General features: G+C 52.2%; 1 protein-coding gene and 1 long non-coding RNA gene across 3 annotated transcripts in view; one reads left to right on the top strand and one right to left on the bottom strand.

Moving 5' to 3' along the window:
* Positions 1-9,385, top strand: part of ELP3 (elongator acetyltransferase complex subunit 3) — a 159,287-nt gene extending 149,902 nt beyond the window's left edge. Inside the window, exon 15 of the mRNA XM_064411527.1 lies at positions 8,968-9,385. Coding sequence (XP_064267597.1) covers positions 8,968-9,044 — 77 coding nt within the window. The 3' untranslated portion in view covers positions 9,045-9,385. The remainder of the gene's footprint in view (positions 1-8,967) is intronic.
* A 4,504-nt stretch (positions 9,386-13,889) lies between these two features.
* The window catches only part of LOC135295793 (uncharacterized), a 69,296-nt gene continuing 60,839 nt past the window's right edge, over positions 13,890-22,346 (bottom strand). The window contains exons 1-2 of one of the 2 annotated variants that reach the window (XR_010357846.1): positions 18,157-18,361; positions 13,890-14,526 (exon numbers count right to left, since the gene is read on the bottom strand). This is a non-coding gene — a long non-coding RNA (uncharacterized LOC135295793). The other variant, XR_010357847.1, reaches the window with a different exon arrangement.

The raw sequence follows: 22,346 nt of genomic DNA, 5'->3' as shown, positions 1-22,346 counted from the left end.
TGAAGGTGTCCCATGTCCATGGATTGGGACATTCCAAGGTCCTTCCAGCTTTGTGATCCCTGGAAGTGTCCAGGTCCAACCTGGAGCAGCCTGGGGCACTGGAGGTGTCCCTGCCCATGGATTGGGACATTCCAAGGTCCTTCTCTGTGATCCCTGGAAGTGTCCAGGTCCAACCTGGAGCAGCCTGGGGCACTGGAGGTGTCCCTGCCCATGGACTGGGACATTCCAAGGTCCTTCCCAGCGCTGAGATTCCCTGCAGGCTCTCAGCATCACTGAGCTCATCATCCCGGAGCCCACAGGGAAAAGATGGATCATGGATGCCTCACATGCTCGGTGACTCATCCCAAATCCATCGCCCGCCTTGGATATTCCAGCTTCACCTCTGGAGCAGCCTCAGAACCTCCCAGAGCCTGGACTTGGGAGAGATCCGGGCTGAGGAGCAGACACATTCCCTGTCCCCGTCCCTCCCGCTGCCCCACGGCCGCCCCACGGCAGCAATTCCCAAAATCCTGGCAGAAATTGTGGAATTATCTCCAGAATATTCCATTTCTGTTGGATTGGAGGCAGAGATCTCAGCCGTTCCCCGAGCTGGGGGTGCTGGGCCGTGGGGGCAGAGAGGAAATGATGATTCCATGGTGGAGGGATCACTGAGAGGGAATCTCCCGTCTGGAATCTCTGGGATGGGTCTCGCTCAAAAAAATCAGTTCCCGAAATTCCGCCGTTCATCGTTCCGTTGGGTTTTTCCCAAAAATCCCGTTCGGGTGCTGGGGCTTCGCCCCTGGATTTTATTGCTCTGGGTGAGGAGTCGGATCAGCCTCGACAGGAATGTTCTGAATTCCCACGTTGCCAAATCCAGCCCCCTCAGGAATGTTCTGCATCTCCACATTCCCAAATCCAGCCCCATCAGGAATGTTCTGAACCCCCACATTCCAAATCCAGCCCCATTAGGAATGTTCGGTGTCTGAGCATTCCCAAATCCATCAGGAATGTTCTGCCTGCCCACATTCCCAAATCCATCAGGAATGTTCTGCCTCCCCACATTCCCAAATCCATCAGGAATGTTCTGCACCTGAACATTCCCAAATCCATCAGGAATGTTCTGCCTCCCCACATTCCCAAATCCATCAGGAATGTTCTGCAGCCCCACATTCCCAAATCCATCAGGAATGTTCTGCATCCCCACATTCCCAAATCCATCAGGAATGTTCTGCAGCCCCACATTCCCAAATCCATCAGGAATGTTCTGCACCTGAACATTCCCAAATCCATCAGGAATGTTCTGCAGCCCCACATTCCCAAATCCATCAGGAATGTTCTGCAGCCCCACATTCCCAGATCCATCAGGAATGTTCTGCAGCCCCACATTCCCAAATCCATCAGGAATGTTCTGCAGCCCCACATTCCCAGATCCATCAGGAATGTTCTGCAGCCCCACATTCCCAAATCCATCAGGAATGTTCTGCCTCCCCACATTCCCAAATCCATCAGGAATGTTCTGCAGCCCCACATTCCCAAATCCATTAGGAATGTTCTGCAGCCCCACATTCCCAGATCCATCAGGAATGTTCTGCAGCCCCACATTCCCAGATCCAGCCCCACAAGGAATGTTCTATTCCCTATTCCCATCAAATCCACTCTAGATTTAAGTGGAGCAGGGATTTTTGGGGGGCTGGAGTGCAATTCCAGGGGTCCATCCCGGTTTTCTGCTCTCGGATCTCCACGGCCACCGGTGTTGAGCCTCTGCTGAGCTGACGAGCGACACGCAGAATTCCCAAATTCCCTTTTCCATCTGGGATCCGCGGTTTCCAACGGACAGAGCCCGACGCGGCCGGGGCTGTGAAAACACCAATTAAAATCTCCGGGAAGCGTTCCCAGCAGGAAAAAAAGGGAAAAAAACCAGAACCCCAGACAAATCCCAACTTGCATTTTCCATTAAAAACTGGGGGCGGATTCCTCCCGCAGGGGTTTGACTCCGCCGCTGCTTTTTTGTGGTTTTGATCCCAAAATTCTCATTTTGGGATCGTCATTCCGTGATGATGGGAGCAGAGCGTGAGTGCATCAGGACGTGGCTCAATTAGGGCCCTAATTAGCTGCTGTGGCTCTCCCATCCCTGGGTCAATCCCTCTGGGAATATCGATCCCGCGGAGTCGCTTCGACCCCGGCGCTCGTGGCTTGGGAAAAAAAAACCAAAAATCTCTTCCAGAGCTCTGGTTTAGAGTGGCATTAATTGGGTTTTTAATTGTTTTTCAAATAAATAATACCAGATTCCTGTTTTCTCAGCAGGATTGGGGCCCTGGCACAGTTTTCCCAAAATTTGGGGCTGCCCCTGGATCTCTGGAAGTGTCCAGGGCCAGGTTGGATGGGGCTTGGAAAAATCTGGGATGGTTGAAGGTGTCCCTGCCCACGGATGAGGTTTGAGGTCCCTCCCAACCCAAACCATCCCAGGATTCTGGGGAACATTTCCAAAATCCTAATTTTCCAAGGATTTTTACCTTCTCAGTATCTTCAGGAACTTCCAGAAAATCCATTTCCAATTCTCTGGTTTAAAACAAAAATCTTTGCTGTAGGGATCATTCCTTGGTTTTGTAAATTCAGAATTTCTCCAGGATTGCTCCGACATGCTAAAAATTGGGATTTTCCCCCATTTCCTCGGTGCTGATAAGGCAGTTTTTGGTTATCTCTGATCCTTTGCTTGCTCCCCGTTGTTCCCGTTCCCAGCGGGGGATTTGTTGGGATTCACATGGAACAGCCTCGTGTTTTCCCTGGAGATAAATCCCAGGGAAGCAGAAACGCCAAAGGAAACGCGCAGAAAATCGTGGATGCATTCCCAGCTCCAGTTCCCAAACTCGTGGATTTTCCATCAGCATCCAGAACACAAGAGACAAGGGAAAAATCCTCCCTCTTCCTGTTTTCCTGCATTTCCATGGATTGAAAGCCTGGATTTGACCCTTCAACTCAAAAATTGGTGCTGCCAGCTTCAAGAGTGGGGTCTGGCTCCAAAGCAAACCCTGGAGTGTCCACGGGTCTCCCTGTGGCCATCCCAAATTCCTGTAGCCATCCCAAATTCTTGTGACCATCCCAATTTCCCATAGCCACCCCAAATCCCTGCGGCCATCCCAAATCCCTGTGCCCATCCCAAATCCCTGTGCCCATCCCAAGTCCCTGTGCCCATCCCAAATTCTTGTGCCCATCCCAAATCCCTGTGCCCATCCCAAATCCCTGTGCCCATCCCAAATCCCTGTGCCCATCCCAAATCCCTGTGCCCATCCCAAATCCCTGTGCCCATCCCAAATCCCTGTGCCCATCCCAAGTCCCTGTGCCCATCCCAAATCCCTGTGCCCATCCCAAATCCCTGTGCCCATCCCAAATCCCTGTGCCCATCCCAAGTCCCTGTGCCCATCCCAAATCCCTGTGCCCATCCCAAATCCCTGTGCCCATCCCAATTTCCCATAGCCATCCTGAATCCCTGTGGCCCATCCCAAATCCCCTTGGCTGTCCCAAATTCTCATGGCCACTCCAAGTCCCTGTGCCCATCCCAAGTCCCTGTGCCCATCCCAAATCCCTGTGCCCATCCCAATTTCCCATAGCCATCCTGAATCCCTGTGGCCCATCCCAAATCCCCTTGGCCATCCCAAATTCTTGTGCCCATCCCAAATTCTTGTGCCCATCCCAAATTCTTGTGCCCATCCCAAATCCCTGTGCCCGATCCCAAATTCCCGTGGCCATCCCAAATTCTTATGGCCATCCCAAATTCCTTTAGCCATCCCAAATTCTTATGGCCATCCCAAATTCCTTTAGCCATCCCAAATCCCCGTGGTCATCCCAAATTCCCGTGTCTGCCTTGAGACTCGCTGCTCATTCCGGGTGAAATCCGTAGTATTTTGGTGAACGTCACACGGTTCTTCCACAGAATTCCAGGATGCTTTGGGTGGGCAAGGTCCCGAAATCCCACCCCGTTCCGTGGGCAGGGACACCTCCCACCATCCCAGCTTGCTCCAAGCCTTGTCCAACCTGCAACATTCCCAGGGATGAGGATTCCACAGATTTTATGGAAAAACTGTGTCATGTCCTCCTGGCTGATCCTTTTCCCAGCACCCTGGAAGATCCCACAGATCTTCCAGGTATCCCCTGGGATGTCCAGGCTCCCTTTTCCACAGGCAAAGCCCCGCTCCAGGTGGTTCCTCCCAGAAAAACCCGGAAAACCGCAGCTGGCACCTCAGCCAGCTCGGTTATCCCTGGAATATTTGGAGGGGAAGGATCTGCGAGTCAGGACGAGCCCGGACTCCCATCCCGGGAGAAGATCCCGGTGGCTGCCAGGGAAGAGGTGGAGATGGGGAACGTCTCTGCCGCGGGAATTTTATGAACTATTAGCAGCTCGTTAACGATGCTGAAAAATCCTCATTTCCACCCAGTTCCGTGGCCGGGGGATCTTGGAGGATGCTCGGAGGCCGTGTCGGTGTTCCCGCGCGGCAGGGCTGAGTCAGAGACGGGGATTTAGGGATTTATGGATTTGTGGATTTGTGGATTTGGTGCTGCCGCGGTCCCGTGCCCGCGTCCGTCCCTCTGGGCTGTGTTTGTCCCCGGTGCTTCAGCCACTTCCCTCTGTCCCCTGCTCCGGGCAGGCTTCCAGCATGGATTTCATTCATTTTCGGGATGCAAATTCCAGGATTTGGGGGGTTATCAGCAGCTTTCGCCACGGTTCCAGGGCTCCAAAAGGGGATTAAATTCGCCGTTGGCAGAGGATGTGTCACTCGAAGATTGTGGGGGGGGGGACACTTCCAAAAAGCCTCCCCTGGCTCCTGGCCGTGGGTTTGCATCCAGGCAGGTGGGACCCGAGCCTCCGTCCTCCTGCTGGATCTGGATCTGGATCTGGATCTGGATCTGGATCTGGATCTGGATCTGGATGGATCCCGCTCTGCCGAGCTCTGCCGCGGTTGGATGCGGAATATTTAACATTCAATCTTTCTCCTAAAGCTGCAGGGTGGGGAATTCAGCCAGTTCTGCCTTGGAAAGCCAAGGGTTTGGTCTTGCTCTTCCCATCCTGCAGGAGAGTTCTCTCGGGGTATTTTTTGGAGGTTGTTTTTCCCTGGAAAACACCGGAAGGGTTCTGCCTGGACAGGTCCCACCAGCTCTGGGGTGTTTGGGGTAAATCAGAGCAGAAATTATTTGGGAAGAGATCCTGTGCCATGGAGACCTTCCAGGAGAGCTCCTGGCCGTGGGTTTCCATCCAGGCAGGTGGATCCGAGCCTCTGTCCTCCTGCTGGATCTGGATCTGGATCTGGATCTGGATCTGGATCTGGATCTGGATCTGGATGGATCCTGCTCTGCCAAGCTCAGCCCGAGCTCTGCCGTGGTTGGATGCGGAATGTTGAACGTTCAATCCCTCTCCTAAAGCTGCAGGGTGGGGAATTTGGCCAGTTCTGCCTTGGAAAGCCAAGGGTTTGGTCTTGCTCTTCCAATCCTGCAGGATAATTCTTTTGGGATATTCCTTGGAGGGTATTTTTCCCTGGAAAACACCAGAAGGGTTCTGCCTGCACAGGTCCCACCAGCTCTGGGGTGTTTGGGTAAATCAGAGCAGAAAAGATTTGGGAGGAGATCCTGCACCATGGAGACCTTCCAGGAGAGCTCCTGGCCGTGGGTTTCCATCCAGGCAGGTGGATCCGAGCCTCTGATCTGCGGGATCTGGCTCTGGATGAATCCCACTCTGCTGAGCTCTGCCGCGGTTGGATGTGGAATGTTGAACGTTCAGTCCCTCTCCTAAAGCTGCAGGGTGGGGAATTCAGCCAGTTCTCCCTTGGAAAGCCAAGTTTTTCGTCTTGCTCTTCCAATCCTGCGGGATAATTCTTTTGGGATATTCCTTGGAGGTTGTTTTTCCCTGGAAAACAGCGGAAGGATTCTGCCTGGACAGGTCCCACCAGCTCTGGGGTGTTTGGGGTAAATCAGAGCAGAAATTATTTGGGAAGAGATCCTGTGCCATGGAGACCTTCCAGGAGCGCTCCTGGCCGTGGGTTTCCATCCAGGCAGGTGGATCCGAGCCTCTGATCTGCTGGATCTGGATCTGGATGGATCCTGCTCAGCCCGAGCTCTGCCGCGGTTGGATGCGGAATGTTGAACGTTCAATCCCTCTCCTAAAGCTGCAGGGTGGGGAATGCGGCCACTTCTGCCTTGGAAAGCCAAGTTTTTCGTCTTGCTCTTCCAATCCTGCGGGATAATTCTTTTGGGATATTTTTTGGAGGTTGTTTTTCCCTGGAAAACACCAGAAGGGTTCTGCCTGGACAGGTCCCACCAGCTTTGGGAAAAGATTCAGATTTCAGAGCAGAAATTATCTGGGAGGAGATCCTGGGCCATGGAGACCTTCCAGGAGCGTTGGGCATTGGAGAAGAACCATTCCAGGGTTCTTCTCCAGCTCTGGAATCGCTCTCTCCATGGGGACACAGGACCTGCTCCACTCCAGGCATCTCCCAACTTCCCCACTGAGGGACATTTTGTGGAAGACGTTCCTGCCTGAGCAGGGCTGGGATGGCGATGGAGACACTCGGAACCTTGGGACACGGGGACACGCCAGTGGCTCGGACCCAGCGGGGCCGACCTGGCGCCCTGAGCAGCTCCAGATTCATGGAAGCGCCCCGAGGTGTTGCCTTCAAACCCCCCACGTTTTCCAGGGAATAAAGGAAAGAAGGGAATTGTTTCGGAGCTCTGATGGAAGTGGTGTCAAACCATCCGTTCAATTATTTGGTTGTCCTTCACCTTGAGGTGCTGCCGACCCTTTTTCCAAGTTATTTGGGGTTGTGGATGATCTTTCAGAGCCAAAATTGGTGTTTTGTGCCCCAGCTGCTCTGCTGATGAACCCAGGGGATGATTTTTGGGCAGGATGTTGGTTGAGGTCACGGTTTACTCCAGACCAGAGGTCAGGAAAATGGTAAAAATGGATGTGTTCACATTTTTTGGGTTTTCCTTGGTTTCAGGCTCCAAAAGCTGAGTGAATTTGGGTCCTTGGTCCCTGCTGTGACGTCACAGGGACTGTGTCACTGCTGGGAGGGGAATTTGCTCAGGTGTTCCCCAGTTTGGGGTTCCTGGTGGTTCTCCAGGGTCTTCCCAGCTGCTGGAATGGGGGCACGAGGACATTTCGGGTCTGGGGTTCGGGTGCCTTTTCCAGACCTCAAATTGATCCCGTTTGGAATGGTGGCATGAATCCAAGAGTGGTTGGGGTTGGGAGGGACCTTAAAGACCCTCCAGCTCCAAGCCCCGCCATGGGCAGGGACACAGGGATGCTGGATGGGAATTCTTTGGGATTTTAAACTTTTCAGGAACTCTGATATCCACGTTCAGGAAACGCTGAGGAGCATTTTAACCCAACCTGTGTGAGCAGCCCAGGGCATCCCCGTGGGCAGGAAAGGGTTACCAGGTCATTCCTGCCCATTCCCACCATTCCCGGAAAGCCCTGGAGTTTCCAGGAGCCTGGAGAGGGATGAAGGAGCTGGGATCCTGCCATGGACAGGGACACAGGGATGCTGGATGGGAATTCTTTGGGATTTTAAACTTTTCAGGAACTCTGAAATCCACATTCAGGAAACGCTGAGGAGCATTTTAACCAAACCTGTGTGAGCAGCCCCGTGGGCAGGAAAGGGTTACCAGGTCATTCCTGCCCATTCCAGGAAAGCCCTGGAGATTCCAGGAGCCTGGAGAGGGATGCAGGAGGGCCTGGAGAGCCGAGTCCTCTCCATCCTGCGCCGCCGATGACGCCGAGCCCTCCCTCCCTCCCCGATGAGTAATTAGTGCACCTGTGGCTAATTAGCTGAGGAGGGAAGGACACGGAGCTGGGCCTTCTTCCCGGGCAGGAGAGGACGGGCAGGGAAGAGGCTCTTGGAGCAGGAAATTGGATTGTGCCCACTGGAGCAGCTGGAGTGGAGCTGAGCTCATTCCCGACTCCTGGAATGGCCCCGGGGGCTGTAGGGCCCTTCAGCCCCGCTGACGATCCCTGGTCATTCCCGGGTTCTGTTCCCTCTCGGAGCTCAGCACAGAGGCCGTGGGGCACAGGGAGCAGCTGGAGAGGAACTGAGCTCATTCCCAACTCCCGGAATGGCCCCGGGGGCTGTAGGGCCCTTCAGCCCCGGTGACGATCCCGCAGCTGGGCCCTTCCCTCGGTCATTCCCGGGTTCCGTTCCCGTTCCTCCGAGCCGGTTCCTCCCTCTCGGACACGGGGCACAGGGAGCAGCTGGAGGGGAGCCGAGCTCATTCCCAACTCCCGGAATGTCCCCGGGGGCTGTAGGGCCCTTCAGCCCCGCTGACGATCCCTGGTCATTCCCGGGTTCTGTTCCCGTTTCTCCGAGCCGGTTCCTCCCTCTTGGACACGGGGCACAGGGAGCGGCTGGAATGGAGCTGAGCTCATTCCCTACTCCCGGAATGGCTCCGAGGGCTGTAGGGCCCTTCAGCCCCGCTGACGATCCCTGGTCATTCCCGGGTTCCGTTCCCGTTCCTCCGAGCCGGTTCCGCTCCCTCTCGGAGGCCGTGGGGCACAGGGAGCGGCTGGAATGGAGCTGAGCTCATTCCCGATTCCCGGAATGGCCCCGGGGGCTGTAGGGCCCTTCAGCCCCGCTGACGATCCCTGGTCATTCCCGGGTTCCGTTCCCGTTCCTCCGAGCCGGTTCCGCTCCCTCTCGGAGGCCGTGGGGCACAGGGAGCGGCTGGAATGGAGCTGAGCTCATTCCCGATTCCCGGAATGGCCCCGGGGGGCTGTAGGGCCCTTCAGCCCCGCTGACGATCCCTGGTCATTCCCGGGTTCCGCTCCCTCTCGGAGGGCGCGGGGCACAGGGCGCAGCTGCAGCTCTGTAATTAGCCCAGCTGCTAACGAGCTAACGCCCCCGCTGCGGCGCCGCTGCTCCGTGGAAGGGCCTGGCCTGCCCGGCCTGGCTTTTCCAGCTTTGTCCCAGGAATTCATCCTCCTCCTCCTCCTCCTCCTCCTCGCAGGTGTCGGCACCAGGGATTACTACAGGAAGATCGGCTACGAGCTGGAGGGGCCCTACATGGTGAAGTGGCTGGAATGATGGTCCTGGAGAGCCTCATCCTGAAATCCTGAAATCCTGAAGCCCAGGATTTCCCTCTGCCAGAGCCCACGGCTGCCAAGAGCTCCAGAGTTGGACTCGATGATCCTGGAGGTCCCTCCTCATTCCATGATTTTGGGAAATGGGACATCGTCTCCTCTGGAGGAGCAGCTCTGGGACGTTCCAGGTGTCTCATCATCTGGGTTTATCCTGCTGCATCCTCGGGATGAATTTCAGGATTTTGGGGTGTCCTGGTGGGAAAAACGCCTTTTTTCTGCTGCTGTCAGCTTTTCCTGGTTCATGGGGCGCGTCTCTCGGGAATAAATTCCGTGTTTATTTATTCACACCGGGCTCGGCCGCGTCTGTCCGTCCCCCGAAATTCCCAAATTTGATCCTTTCCCGGGAGGAGCTGAGGTCAGAACCTGAATTGTCCCCCTGAGGTGACACAAGCAGCAGCTGAGGGTGGCGGGGATCAAACTTGCTGCAGGCTCCTGCTTCCCAAATTATCCCGTTCTTTTTCCCCATGGAAAAAAAAAAAAATGGGATGGAATTGAAGCTCCATGAATCCCAAACCTTCCAGGATTGTGGGATCCAGGACACTCAGGATCCATCCCCAGGGATTTTTATGGGATTTGGGGATGGAAAAGGGAAGGGAGACTCTTCCCTGAGTCCAGAATTCCCAGGGAAGCCTCTGGATCCTGAAGTTCCTTCCTGGAGAGGAGATGGGATGGGATGGAAAACTCCAGGCTGGGAGAGCTGGGAATGGAGGGAATTCCCTGGGAAAGGGAGCTTGGGGTGGGATTTGGGAAGGAGTTCCTGAGAATCCCTGGGAGTGTCCAAGGAAAAGTTGGAGTGCCCTGGGATTGTGGGATTGGAATGGGGTGGGATTTAGGGCCGCTGTTCACCCAAACCACCCCGGTTTTATGGGATTTTATGGGATTTTATGGGACTTGTGGATGGAAAAGGGAAAGGAGACACTTCCTGAAGTGCCAGCACCGAGGGGACGGCAGATCCTGGAGATCCTCGGGATCTCCTCGGGATCTCCTCGGGGATGGGCTGGAATTCCCTTTCCCACCAGGAATGATCCCATTAAACCTTCTCAGCACCTCCCTCCCCCTGCCCAGCCCAGAGCCCCAGGACGGGGGGGTGTCCTGTGACCTCCGCAATTCCAGAGTTCCGGAACATTCCCGTCAGAGCTCCGACCTTTTCCACCTCTTTTTTATGGGATTTCAGTCAAAAGTGGGGCAGAAACCCGGCAGGGCCGGTGACATTTCTGAAATAAATCACTCTGCCAGGAGAATTCAAAGCTTTGCTGGTGGAAATTCCCTGAGAATCCCTGAGAGTGTCCAAGGAGAAGTTGGGGAAACCTTGGAATGCTGGGATTGGAATGGGGTGGGATTTAGGGCCGCTGTTCATCCAAACCACCCCGGTTTTGGGGGAATTTTATGGAATTTTATGGGACTTGTGGATGGAAAAGGGAAGGAGACACTTCCTGAAGTGCCAGCACCGAGGGGACGGCGGATCCTGGAGATCCTCGGGATCTCCTCGGGGATGGGCTGGAATTCCCTTTCCCACCAGGAATGATCCCATTAAACCTTCTCAGCACCTCCCTCCCCCTGCCCAGCCCAGAGCCCCAGGGCGGGGGGGTGTCCTGTGACCTCCGCAATTCCAGAGTTCCGGAACATTCCCCTCAGAGCTCCGACCTTTTCCACCTCTTTTTAATGGGATTTCAGTCAAAAGCAGAAACCCGGCGGGGCCGGTGACATTTCTGAAATAAATCACTCTGCCAGGAGAATTCAAAACTTTGCCGGCAGCAAGGGCTCCGACACGTGGAAAAAAACGGGAAGAGGAGGAGGAGGAGGAATTCCATAAGGAAGGCTCTCGGTGATCCGGAGTGCGGGGTCGCGGGGGGCAAGAGACAACAAAAAATCCAGGGATAAAGTCGTGATGATGAAGTTGTGATGATGAAGTTGTGATGATATAAAGTTGTGGTGATAAAGTTGCGATGAAGTTGTGATGATAAAGCTGTGATGATGAAGTTGTGATGATGAAATTGTGACGATAAAGTTGTGATGATATAAAGTTTGATGATAAATTTGTGATGATGAAGTTGTGACAATGAAGTTGTGACGATGAAGTCGTGGTGATAAAGTTGTGATGAAGTTGTGATGATAAAGCTGTGATGATATAAAGTTTGATGATATACAGATTTGATGATAAAGTTGTGGTGATAAAGCTGTGACGATGAAGTTGTGATGACAAAGTTGTGATGACAAAGTTGTGGCAATAAAGTTGTGACGATAAAGTTGTGATGATGAAGTTGTGACGATAACGTTGTGGTGATAAAGTTGTGGTGATAAAGTTAAGACGATAAAGTTGTGATGATATAAAGTTTGATGATATAAAGTTGTGGCAATAAAGTTATGACGATGAAGTTGTGATGATGAAGTTGTGATGAGAAAAGTTGTGATGATAAAATGATGATGAAGTTGTGACGATAAAGTTGTGATGATAAAGCTGAAGTTGTGATGATAAAGTTGCGGTGATAAAGTTGTGATGATTGATAAAGTTGTGATGATAAAGTTGTGATGATAACGTGACGATAAAGCTGTGACGATGAAGTTGTGATGATGAAGTTGTAATGATAAAGTGATGATAAATTTGTGACGATGAAGTTGTGACAATAAAGTTGTGATGGTAAAGTTGTGATGGTAAAGTTGTGATGATTGATAAAGTTTGATGATAAAGTTGTGATAAAGTTGTGGTGATCAAGTTGTGATGATAAAGTTGCGATGATATAAAGTTTGATGATAAAGTTGTGATGATGAAGTTGTGATGACTGATAAAGTTGTGACGATAAAAGTTGTGACGATAAAATTGTGACAATAAAGTTGTGACGATGAAGTTGTGATGATAAAGCTGTGACGATAAAGTTGTGATGAAGTTTTGATGATAAATTTGTGACGATGAAGTTGTGACAATAAAGTTGTGATGATATAAAGTTTGATGATACAAAGTTGTGATGATCAAGTTGTGATGATATAAAGTTTGATGATACAAAGTTGTGACAATAAAGTTGTGACGATCCAAGGAATCGTCGTCCCCGCGGGGAGCGAGAACCGCGCGCGGCGAGGTTTAAACCCGGGTTTAAACCCGGCTCTTGCCAAGCCCGGCTTTGTCGGAGCGGGATTTTTCCACCCCTGGAAAAAGCCACGCTCAGCGCTGGGAGGAGGCAATTCCTGCTGCAAGGGGTGGAACCTTCCGGAACATTCCTGGTCCTTCACGGCTGGCACAATTCCGGATGACACCGCGGATTTCCGAGCCCGGCCCTGGGGCAAAAATGAGGAATATTGGAACATTCCTTTTTTTATTCCGTCTGAACCCAATCCATCTGCAATTCCAGCAGCAAATTAAGGAATTTTTTCCCTCCTGGGGTTATTTTTAGCTCCACATTTTCCAGCAGGAGCGCTCCGGGTTTGGCCGCAGGGGCTCGGGGATGGTGGGAAGTGCCGTGGGTTCCTCTGGAAGGGCAGGGAAAATTATTCCCATTAAAAAAATCGGGAAAAATTCTGATTTCAGGCTCCCCTGGGGGCACCCCGAGGGTTTTTTCCTCATATCCTGCACAAGGAGATTTTCCAGGTAGTTTTTTTGCCTGGAATTTTGGGTGATTATTGAAGGTTTTTGCTCCTTGAGAACAATAATTAGGAATTTCTGTCTGTAGGAGATGCTGACAGCAGAATTGCAGCCCCTCCTCCTCTCTTTGTGATGGAAAAAAGCTGATTTTTCACACAAAAGCTCCCACAATGCTTCAAAGTGTGAGGTGGTTTGGGCAGGGGAGAAATGGGGGAAAGGGGGGGGGAAAATAATGGAAAAGGGGAAAAAATGGGAGGGAAAAAAGGAAAAAAAGGAAAGGAAAGGAAAGGAAAGGAAAGGAAAGGAAAGGAAAGGAAAGGAAAGGAAAGGAAAGGAAAGGAAAGGAAAGGAAAGGAAAGGAAAGGAAAGGAAAGGAAAGGAAAGGAAAGGAAAGGAAAGGAAAGGAAAGGAAAGGAAAGGAAAGGAAAGGAAAGGAAAGGAAAGGAAAGGAAAGGAAAGGAAAGGAAAGGAAAGGAAAGGAAAGGAAAGGAAAGGAAAGGAAAGGAAAGGAAAGGAAAGGAAAGGAAAGGAAAGGAAAGGAAAGGGGGAAAGGAAAATGGGAAAGGAAAATGGGAAAGGAAAATGGGAAAGGAAAATGGGAAAGGAAAATGGGAAAGAGGAAGAAGGAACATGGGAAAGGAAAAAAATGGTAAAGGAAAATGCGAAAGAAAAAATGGGAAAGGAAAAAAATGGGAAAGTGGGAAAGGAAAGTGGGAAAGGAAAATGGGAAAGGAAAAAAATGGGAAAGGAACGGAAAATGGGAAAGGAAAAGGGAAAAATGGGAAAGGAAAAAAATGGGAAAGTGGGAAAGGAAAATGGGAAAGGAAAGGAAAATGGGAAAGGAAAATGGGAAAGGAAAATGGGAAAGGAAAATGGGAAAGGAAAATGGGAAAGGAAAAATGGGAAAGGAAAAGGAAAAGGGGAAAGGAAAGGAAAATCCTCTCCGTGGCTTTGTGCCTCAAGCAGAGGCTGCAGCAGGAATCCCAAATTCCCACCCAAACGTCCCCATCCCGCCCCCCACACGGAATTTCGGGAGCTGCTCCTCCTCCCCCTCCGGAGCAGCTCGGCCCCTCGGGGTGCTTCCTCCAGGGAAACCAAACCTGCAGCTAAACACTGAAAAACTCCAATTAAACACCAAAAAAATGCAGATTAAACACCAAAAAATCTCCAACTAAATGCTATAAAAATCCCAATTAAACACCAAAAAACCAGCAATTAAATACAAAAAAATTTCCAGTTAAAACACCACAAAAACTCCAGTGAAATGCTATAAAAATCCCAATTAAACACCAAAAAATCCCAATTAAACACTGAAAAACCTCCAGTTAAACACTGAAAAAGCTCCAATTAAATACCAAAAAACTCCCAATTAAACGCTATAAAAATCCCCCATTAAACACCAAAAAAAATCTAATTAAACACCAAAAAGCCTCCAGTTAAACACCACAAAAATCTCCACTTAAACACTGTAAAAATCCCACTTAAACATCAAAAAAGTCTAATTAAACCCCAAAAAACCTCCAATTAAACCCCAAAAAAATCCCAATTAAACACCAAAAAAATCCCAATTAAACCCCAAAAAACCCCCAATTAAACACCAAAAAACCCCCAATCAAACCCAGAACCAAGCCCAGATTTCTCCAGCGACGAACACAAACACCAAACACCAAATTTGGGATAAAATCCGATTTTTTGGTGGGAATTCCTCTGAGAGTGACCATACAAATAAATAAAGTTTTGTCCATGAAATGGGAGCAGAAAAATCTGAATTTCCCGATGGAAAAACCTCTGGCTTTCCAGGTGGAGAACTCCGGCACCTCCAGAACTTCCAGATCTTGGTGGGATTCCATTCCTGAGGAGGAAAAACAGCAAAAATCCAAAATTAATTTAAAAATCCTCAAAACTCAACCAGACTTTTGTCAAAAATTCTTAAAATTCAACCGGACTTTGGTCAAAACTCAACCAAAGTTTTATCCAAAATCCTCAAAACTCAACCAAACTTTGGTGAAAAATCCTCAAATCTTGACCAAAATTTGGTCAAAAATCCTCCAAACTCAACCAAACCTTGACCAAAATCCTCAAAACTCAACCAAACTTTGGTCAAAAATTCTCAAAACTTAACGAAAGTTTGGTCAAAAATTCTCGCAACTAAACAAAAGTTTGGTCAGAAATTCTCAAAACTTGACCAAAGCTTGGTCAAAAATTCTTAAAACTCAGCCAAACTTTTGCCAAAAATCCTTAAAACTCAACCAGACTTTGGTCAAAAATCCACAAAACTTGACCAAAGTTTTATCCAAAATCCTCAAAACTCAACAAAACCTTGACCAAAATCGTTAAAACTCAACCAAGGTTTTTGTCAAAAATCCTCAAAACTCAACCAGACTTTGGTCAAAAATCCTCAAAACTCAACGAAAGTTTGGTCAAAAAATCCTCCAAACTCAACCAGACTTTGGTCAAAAATCCACAAATCTTGACCAAACTTTGGTCAAAAATCCTTAAAACTCAACCAAAATTTTATCCAAAATCCTCAAAACTTCAACCAATCCTTGACCAAAATCCTTAAAACTCAACCAAACTTTGGTCAAAAATTCTCAAAACTGAACGAAAGTTTGGTCAAAAATTCTTAAAACTCAACCAAACATTTGACAAAAATGCTTAGAACTACTTTGGTCAAAAATCCTCCAAACTCAACCAGACTTTGATCAAAAATCCACAAAACTCGACCAATCTTTGGTCAAAAATCCTCAAAACTCAACCAGATTTTTGTCAAAAATTCTTAAAATTCAACCGGACTTTGGTCAAAACTCAACCAAGTTTTATCCAAAATCCTCAAAACTCAACCAAACTTTAGTCAGAAATCCTTAAAACTCAACCAAACTTTTGCCAAAAATTCCTAAAATTCAACCAAACTTTGGTCAAAAATTCTCGAAACTAAACAAAAGTTTGGTCAAAAATTCTCAAAACTCAACCAAAGTTTGGTCAAAAATCCTCCAAACTCAACCAAAAATTTGCCAAAAATCCTTAAAACTCAACCAAACATTTGACAAAAATGCTTAAAACTACTTTGGTCAAAAATCCTCAAAACTCAACCAAACCTTGACCAAAATCCTTAAAACTCAAGCAAGCTTTGATCAAAAGAATCCTTAAAACTCAACCCAACTTTTGCCAAAAATCCTTAAAACTCAGCCAAAATTCTCAAATCTTGACCAAAATTTGGTCAAAAATCCTCGAAACTCCACCAAAATTTGGTCCAAAATCATCCAAACTCAACCAAACTTTTTCCAAGCCCTTTCCTCCTGGTTTGGTTCCCCCAGGGCTGGATTTCCCAGCTGCTCCAGGTTCTGGCCTGGAGGAGATTCCCAGATTTCTTCACCCATTAATGAGGCAAAAAAATCCTCAAAACTCAACCTGACTTTTGTCAAGTTTTTAAAATTCAACCAGACTTTGGTCAAAACTCAACCAAGTTTTATCCAAAATCCTCAAAACTCAACCAAACTTCAGTCACTTTGGTCAAAAATTCTCAAAACTTAACGAAAGTTTGGTCAAAAATTCTTAAAACTCAACCAAAATTTTGCCAAAAATCCTTAAAACTTAACAAAAGTTTGGTCAAAAATTCTTGAAACTAAATGAAAGTTTGGTCAGAAATTCGCAAAACTTGACCAAAGCTTGGTCAAAAATTCTTAAAACTCAACCAAACTTTGGTGAAAAATCCTCAAATTTTGACCAAACTTTGGTCAAAAATCCTCAAAATTCCACCAAACTTTTTCCTCCTGGTTTGGTTCCCCCAGGGCTGGGTTTCCCAGCTGCTCCAGGGTTTCCCAGAACGCCGTGAGCTCGGTCCCACCTCGCGCCCCGGGAGCCGGGCGCTCCTTTGGAGATCCTTCGGCTCTGCGCTTCCGGCGGGAAGGCGCCCGGCCTTTCCGGGGGTTGGAGGCCTGCCTCCTTCCCTGCTCCAGGTGAACACCCCCAGCTCTTGAAAGGGCTCCGAGGAGTCCCCAGCTCCTTCCTTTCTCTGGGTGAACACCCCCAGCTCCTGGACCGAGGAGCTCCTAAGTCCTTCCCTTCTCCAGGTGAACGTTCCCGGACCCTGGAAGGAGCTCCGAGGAGCCCCTGGATCCTTCCCTTCTCCAAGCTGGACTCACAAAGCTCCTGGACTGAGGAATCCCCAGATCCTTCTCTTTTCCAAGCTGGACACCCCCAGCTCCTGGAAAGGCTCTGAGGAGCCCCTGCATCCTTCTCTTCTCCAGGTGAACATTCCCAAGGCCCTGAAAAGAGATCTGAGGAGTCCCTGGATCCTTCCCTTCTCCAAGGGAACATTCCCAGCTTCTGGAAGGAGCTCCAAAGAGCCCCATGATCCTTCTCTTCTCCAAGCTAGACACTCCCAGCTCCTGGACTGAGGAGTCCCCAGACCCTTCCCTTCTCCCGGTGAACATTCCCAGCCCCTGGACCCTTCCCTTCTCCAGGCTGGACACCCCCAGCTCCTGGAAGGAGCTCTGAGGAGTTCCTGGAGCCTTCCCTTCTCCAGGCTGGACTCACAAAGCTCCTGGAAGGGCTCTGAGGAGTTTCTGCATCCTTCTCTTCTCCAGGTGAACATTCCCAGCTCCTGGACTGAGGAGTTCCTGGATCCTTTCCTTCTCCAGGTGAACATTCCCAGACCCTGGAAGGAGCTCTGAGCTCTCCCTGGATCCTTCTCTTCTCCAAGATGAACATCCCCAGCTCCTGGAAAGGCTCTGAGGAGTTCCTGGATCCTTCCCGCCTCCAGGTGAACATTCCCAGCCCCTGGAAGGAGCTCTGAGGAGTTCCTGCATCATTCTCTTCTCCAGGTGAACACCCTCAGCTCCTGGACTGAGGAGTCCCTGGACCCTTCCCTTCTCCAGGTGAACATTCCCAGACCTTGGAAGGAGCTCCAAGGAATCCCCAGATCCTTCCCTTCTCCAGGTGAACATCCCCAGCTCCTGGACTGAGGAGCCCCTGCATCCTTCTCTTCTCCAGGTGAACATTCCCAGATCCTGGAAGGAGCTCTGAGGAGTTCCTGCATCCTTCTCTTCTCCAGATGAACATTCCCAAGGCCCTGAAAAGGGCTCTGAGGAGTTCCTAAGTCCTTCCCTTCTCCAGGTGAACATCCCCAGTTCCTGGACTGAGGAGTTCCTGCATCCTTCCCTTCTCCAGGTGAATATTCCCAGACCCTGGAAGGAGCTCCGAGGAGCCCCTGGACCCTTCCCTTCTCCAGGCTGGACACCCCCAGCTCTTGGAAGGGCTCTAAGGAGTTCCTGGATCCTTCCCTCCTCCAGGTGAACATTTGTCCCCCTGATGCTGGCCAGGGAGGGACACGGGGCAGACCCAGCAATGACATCAGAGCCGGTATGCAGATGAGAAATGCACTGCGCCCCGAATTTTTACCGTTTTCACAGGAAAAACCCCTAAAATCACGAGCCAACGAGTGACCTGAGTGACGTCTGAGGACGGGAGCGCAGTCCCGTACCTGCTTGGATCCTTTTTGCTTCTCACCCCGACCTGAAAGATGCTGATTGAAGAGACGCCCCGGGGTGCTGGACCAAAAGCAGGAATCTGCTGCTCTCCGTGAGGACGGAACCCCCAGCTCTGCCTGCAGACCAGGACAGAGCTGCACCATCCTCCTCCTCCTCCTCCTCCTCCGTGCCACGCTGGGAGCAGCGGCGGCGATTCCTCCCCACCTGAGCTGATTCTTCTCAACAAAGGCATTAAAAGGAGAAAGATCTCCTGCCCGTTTATTCACCGGGGACGTTGCAGGGCATCCTCTCGAGGCCCACGCGGCGCCGGCTTCGGGCGGGCCCCGGCCTCGCAGGCCGCGCTGGCGCTCACGGCTGCTCCGGATTCACGGCAGCAACGCCTGGCAGAGGACGGGAAAAACACCAAACTTGTGAGCTGGAGCTGTCCTCCCCAAGGGTTTCCTGAGGAGAGGCAGCGCAGCCATATCCATGGTAACTCCGCGCCGTCGATCGGAGCGGGGCTCGGCGGGCACGTTCCCTGGCGGGGGGCACAGGGGAGGCCAGGCCTCCCGGGGCACGGGGATTGACTTTCCAATAAACCACGGGCTGCTGGGCTCGGAAGCGTCCTGGCCAGAAATGGCTGCATCACGTCTGTGCTTCCAGCACCAATTTCCTGCTGCTCACGCCTCTCCCCAGCCCTTCACCCTCCCGCTCCCAGAGCCCATGCCAGGTTATTCCTCTCTGCATTATCCACTGCAATCCCTCATTCCCCTTCTGTTGCTCCTCAGCACCATCCCAAATTCACCCCTAAATCCCCATTAATTCCTTCCCCAGTCCCTCAACCCTTCCTACCCCACCTGCTGCTGCTGCCGCCTTCAAGCCCCCATTCCCAAATCCCCCTCGCTCCCCACAGCTCCTTCCCCAATCCCATCTTGTCACCCAGCCCAGGGCAGCTCCAAACCCTGACATCCAATAAAAACCAATTCCCTCAGTCCTTCCCATCCCGCACCCCTCAGCCCCAGCTCCTCCGACACCTCAGGACCCCCTGCCCCCTCGACCCCAGCCCCTTCCCCTGCTCCAGGCCCTTCCTCCCCTCCACCACCTCCTTCCTCAGGCCCAGCTCTTCCCCACTCCCCACCCGAGACCCCCCGGCCACCTCGGGCCCCTTGGTCACCTCACCCCCAGCCCCTTTCCCCATTCCCTCACTGCCAGCCTTTCCCTGCCTCTTGCTTAACGCTCCTTCCCCTCCCCTGCCAAGGCCCCGGCCCCTTCCCCTTCCTCTTCCTCACCTCAGCCCCTTCCCCACCTCAGCCCCTCAACCCCAGCTTCCCCCAGGATCTCACCCAAACCCCCTCCCCAGCCAAGCCCCCATCCCCTTTCCCTTCTCTTCCCCACCTCAGCCCCTTCCCCACTTCCAGCAGCCCCTGAGCCCAGCACTTCCCAAAGGATCTCACCTAATCCCCTTCCCACCTCAGCCCCTTCCCCACCTCAGCTCCAGCAGCCCCTGAGCCCCAGCACTTCCCAGGATCTCACCTAATCCCCACCTCAGCCCCTTCCCCAGCCCCAGCAGCCCCTCAGCCCCAGCATTTCCCAAAGGATCTCACCTGATCCCCCCCCTCCCCACTTCCAGCAGCCCCTCAGCCCCAGCTCTCCCCAGGATCTCACCCGATCCCCGTCCCCTTCCCCGCTCAGCCCCTTCCCAGCCCTCCCACCCTTCCCTCCCTCCCGGCCTTTCCCTGCTCCTGGCCGAGGGCTCTCCAGGAGCCTTCTCCACACGCTCAGGCGGAGGGAGCGGAGCGGCCGGGCCGCCCCAGCCCTTCCGCAGCCCCGCCGAGCCCTCAGCCCGGCACCGACCGCGGCCCGGCCCGGCCCGGTTCCCTCAGCCCGGTTCCCTCAGCCCGGCACCGACCGCGGCCCGGCCCGGTTCCCTCAGCCCGGTTCCCTCGGCCCGGTTCCCTCAGCCCGGTTCCCTCAGCCCGGTTCCCTCAGCGCCGGCACCGACCGCGGCCCGGCCCGGCCCCCAGACCCCACCTGTTCCCCTCAGCCCGGTTCCCTCGGCCCGGTTCCCCTCGGCCCGGTTCCCCTCGGCCCCGGCACTCACAGCCGCTCGGTCCAGGCCGGTTCCCCTCGGGCGGTTCGGTTCCGCTCAGGCCGGTTCGGTTCCGTTGCGCTCAGTCCGGTTCCGTTCCCTTCGGGCCGGTTCGGCTCCGCTCGGGCCGGTTCAGTTCGGTTCCCCTCGGGCCGGCTCGGTTCGCTCCGCTCGGGCCGGTTCGGTTCCGCTCGGGCCGGTTCGGCTCCGCTCGGGCCGGGTCGGTTCGGGCCGGTTCGGCTCCGCTCGGGCCGGTTCGGTTCGGTTCCCCTCGGTTCGGTTCCCCTCGGGCCGGTTCGGCTCCGCTCGGGCCGGTTCGGTTCGGTTCGGTTCGGGTCGGTTCGGGCCGGTTCGGCTCCGCTCGGGCCGGTTCGGTTCGGTTCCCCTCGGGCCGGTTCGGTTCCCCTCGGTTCGGTTCGGTTCGGGTCGGTTCGGGCCGGTTCGGCTCCGCTCGGGCCGGTTCGGTTCGGTTCCCCTCGGGCCGGTTCGGTTCCCCTCGGTTCGGTTCGGTTCGGTTCGGTTCGGTTCGGTTCGGTCCGGCTCCGCTCAGGCCGGTTCGGCTCCGCTCAGGCCGGTTCGGTTCGGTTCGGGTCGGTTCGGGCCGGTTCGGCTCCGCTCGGGCCGGTTCGGTTCGGTTCGGTTCGGGTCGGGTCGGTTCGGGCCGGTTCGGCTCCGCTCGGGCCGGTTCGGTTCCCCTCGGTTCGGTTCGGGCCGGTTCGGCTCCGCTCGGGCCGGTTCGGTTCCCCTCGGTTCGGTTCGGGCCGGTTCGGCTCCGCTCGGGCCGGTTCGGTTCGGTTCCCCTCGGTTCGGTTCGGGCCGGTTCGGCTCCGCTCGGGCCGGTTCGGTTCGGGTCGGGTCGGTTCGGGCCGGTTCGGCTCCGCTCGGGTCGCTCCGCCTCCCCCAGCCGTTGCCCCGCCCCCTCCGGCCGGTACCGCGCGCGCCGGACTCTCCCACAGCCGCAATTCCCGCCACGGCCTATGGCCCCGCCCACCGCCCTCATCTCAGCCAATCAGCGAACGCCTGCTCCTCCCCTCTCCGGCAAGGGGCAGCGCTGCGCGTGCGCACTAGTTGTGCTAAGTTTAAAAACCACAACTCCCAGCAGCCTCTGCGGCTGCCGACGGGTGCGCGCTGAGGACAAATCTCGCTAAAACGCGGGAGGTGTGATTTCTATGTCTGTCCCTCGGTCCTTCTGTCCCTCTGTCCCTCTGTCCTGCCCCTCTGTCCTGCGACGCGAATGGACAGGGCAGGGCAGTGCAGCCTCTTCCCTGCCTTGGCTCCGCAGCGTCCGTTGATTAAAAAAAAAATAAATTTAATTTATAAATAACTATAAATACAATAAAAAATAAAAATAAATAAAAATAAAAATAAAAATAAAAATAAAATTAAAAATAATTCCTATTTCTAAATCAATCTAATTCTGGCAGATAACCCTGAGACACGGGGACACCAAACACCTGGAAAAAAAATCGGAAAATCCCGGAATTTTGGGGTTTTTGGGGTCGGGAGAGATCCCAGCCCATCCCATTCCAACCCCAGCACTTCCCACGATCCCAAAATTTGGGATTCTCCCCCCGTTTCCAGCCCCGGGGAATTCCCAGCCCTTCTCCAAATTCCCGGGATTTTGGGGCAGTGGAAATGTGATTTTTTTTTTGTCTTTTTCTCCCACCCAGTTTCCTCTTTCCCGAAATTTTGTATCCGGGAGAGGAGGAAGTTCCTTTCCACGCCTGCAAAAATCAATTTAAAAAACAAATTTTTTAATTTTAATATTCCAGAAATTGGGCAATTTTCTGATATCCCATTTGCAATCATTCCTGGAATTTTATTTTATTTTTTTGTTGGCTCCTTGGACCCTTCCCCTGCCAGGGCAAAAATAATCCCCAATTTGGGTAAAAATAACAATTAATTCAGGTTAAAATGATAATTAATTCAGTTTAAATTATAATTTAATTTGATTTAAATGATCATTAAATCCAGTTTAAATTTTTTCCCTCACAAAACCCCAAAAATCTCTGCTCTGGGGGATTTTTTTTTTTTAATTTTTAATTTTTGGGATGACCTTTTTTACTTGTTTTGGGTTTTTTTATGGATTGCTGGAATTAAAATCCCAGCTCGGGA

Source organism: Passer domesticus, chromosome 3 (assembly GCF_036417665.1).
Source record: "Passer domesticus isolate bPasDom1 chromosome 3, bPasDom1.hap1, whole genome shotgun sequence".
NCBI lineage: Eukaryota > Metazoa > Chordata > Aves > Passeriformes > Passeridae > Passer > Passer domesticus.
This window is presented reverse-complemented; position numbering and strand designations above follow the sequence as displayed.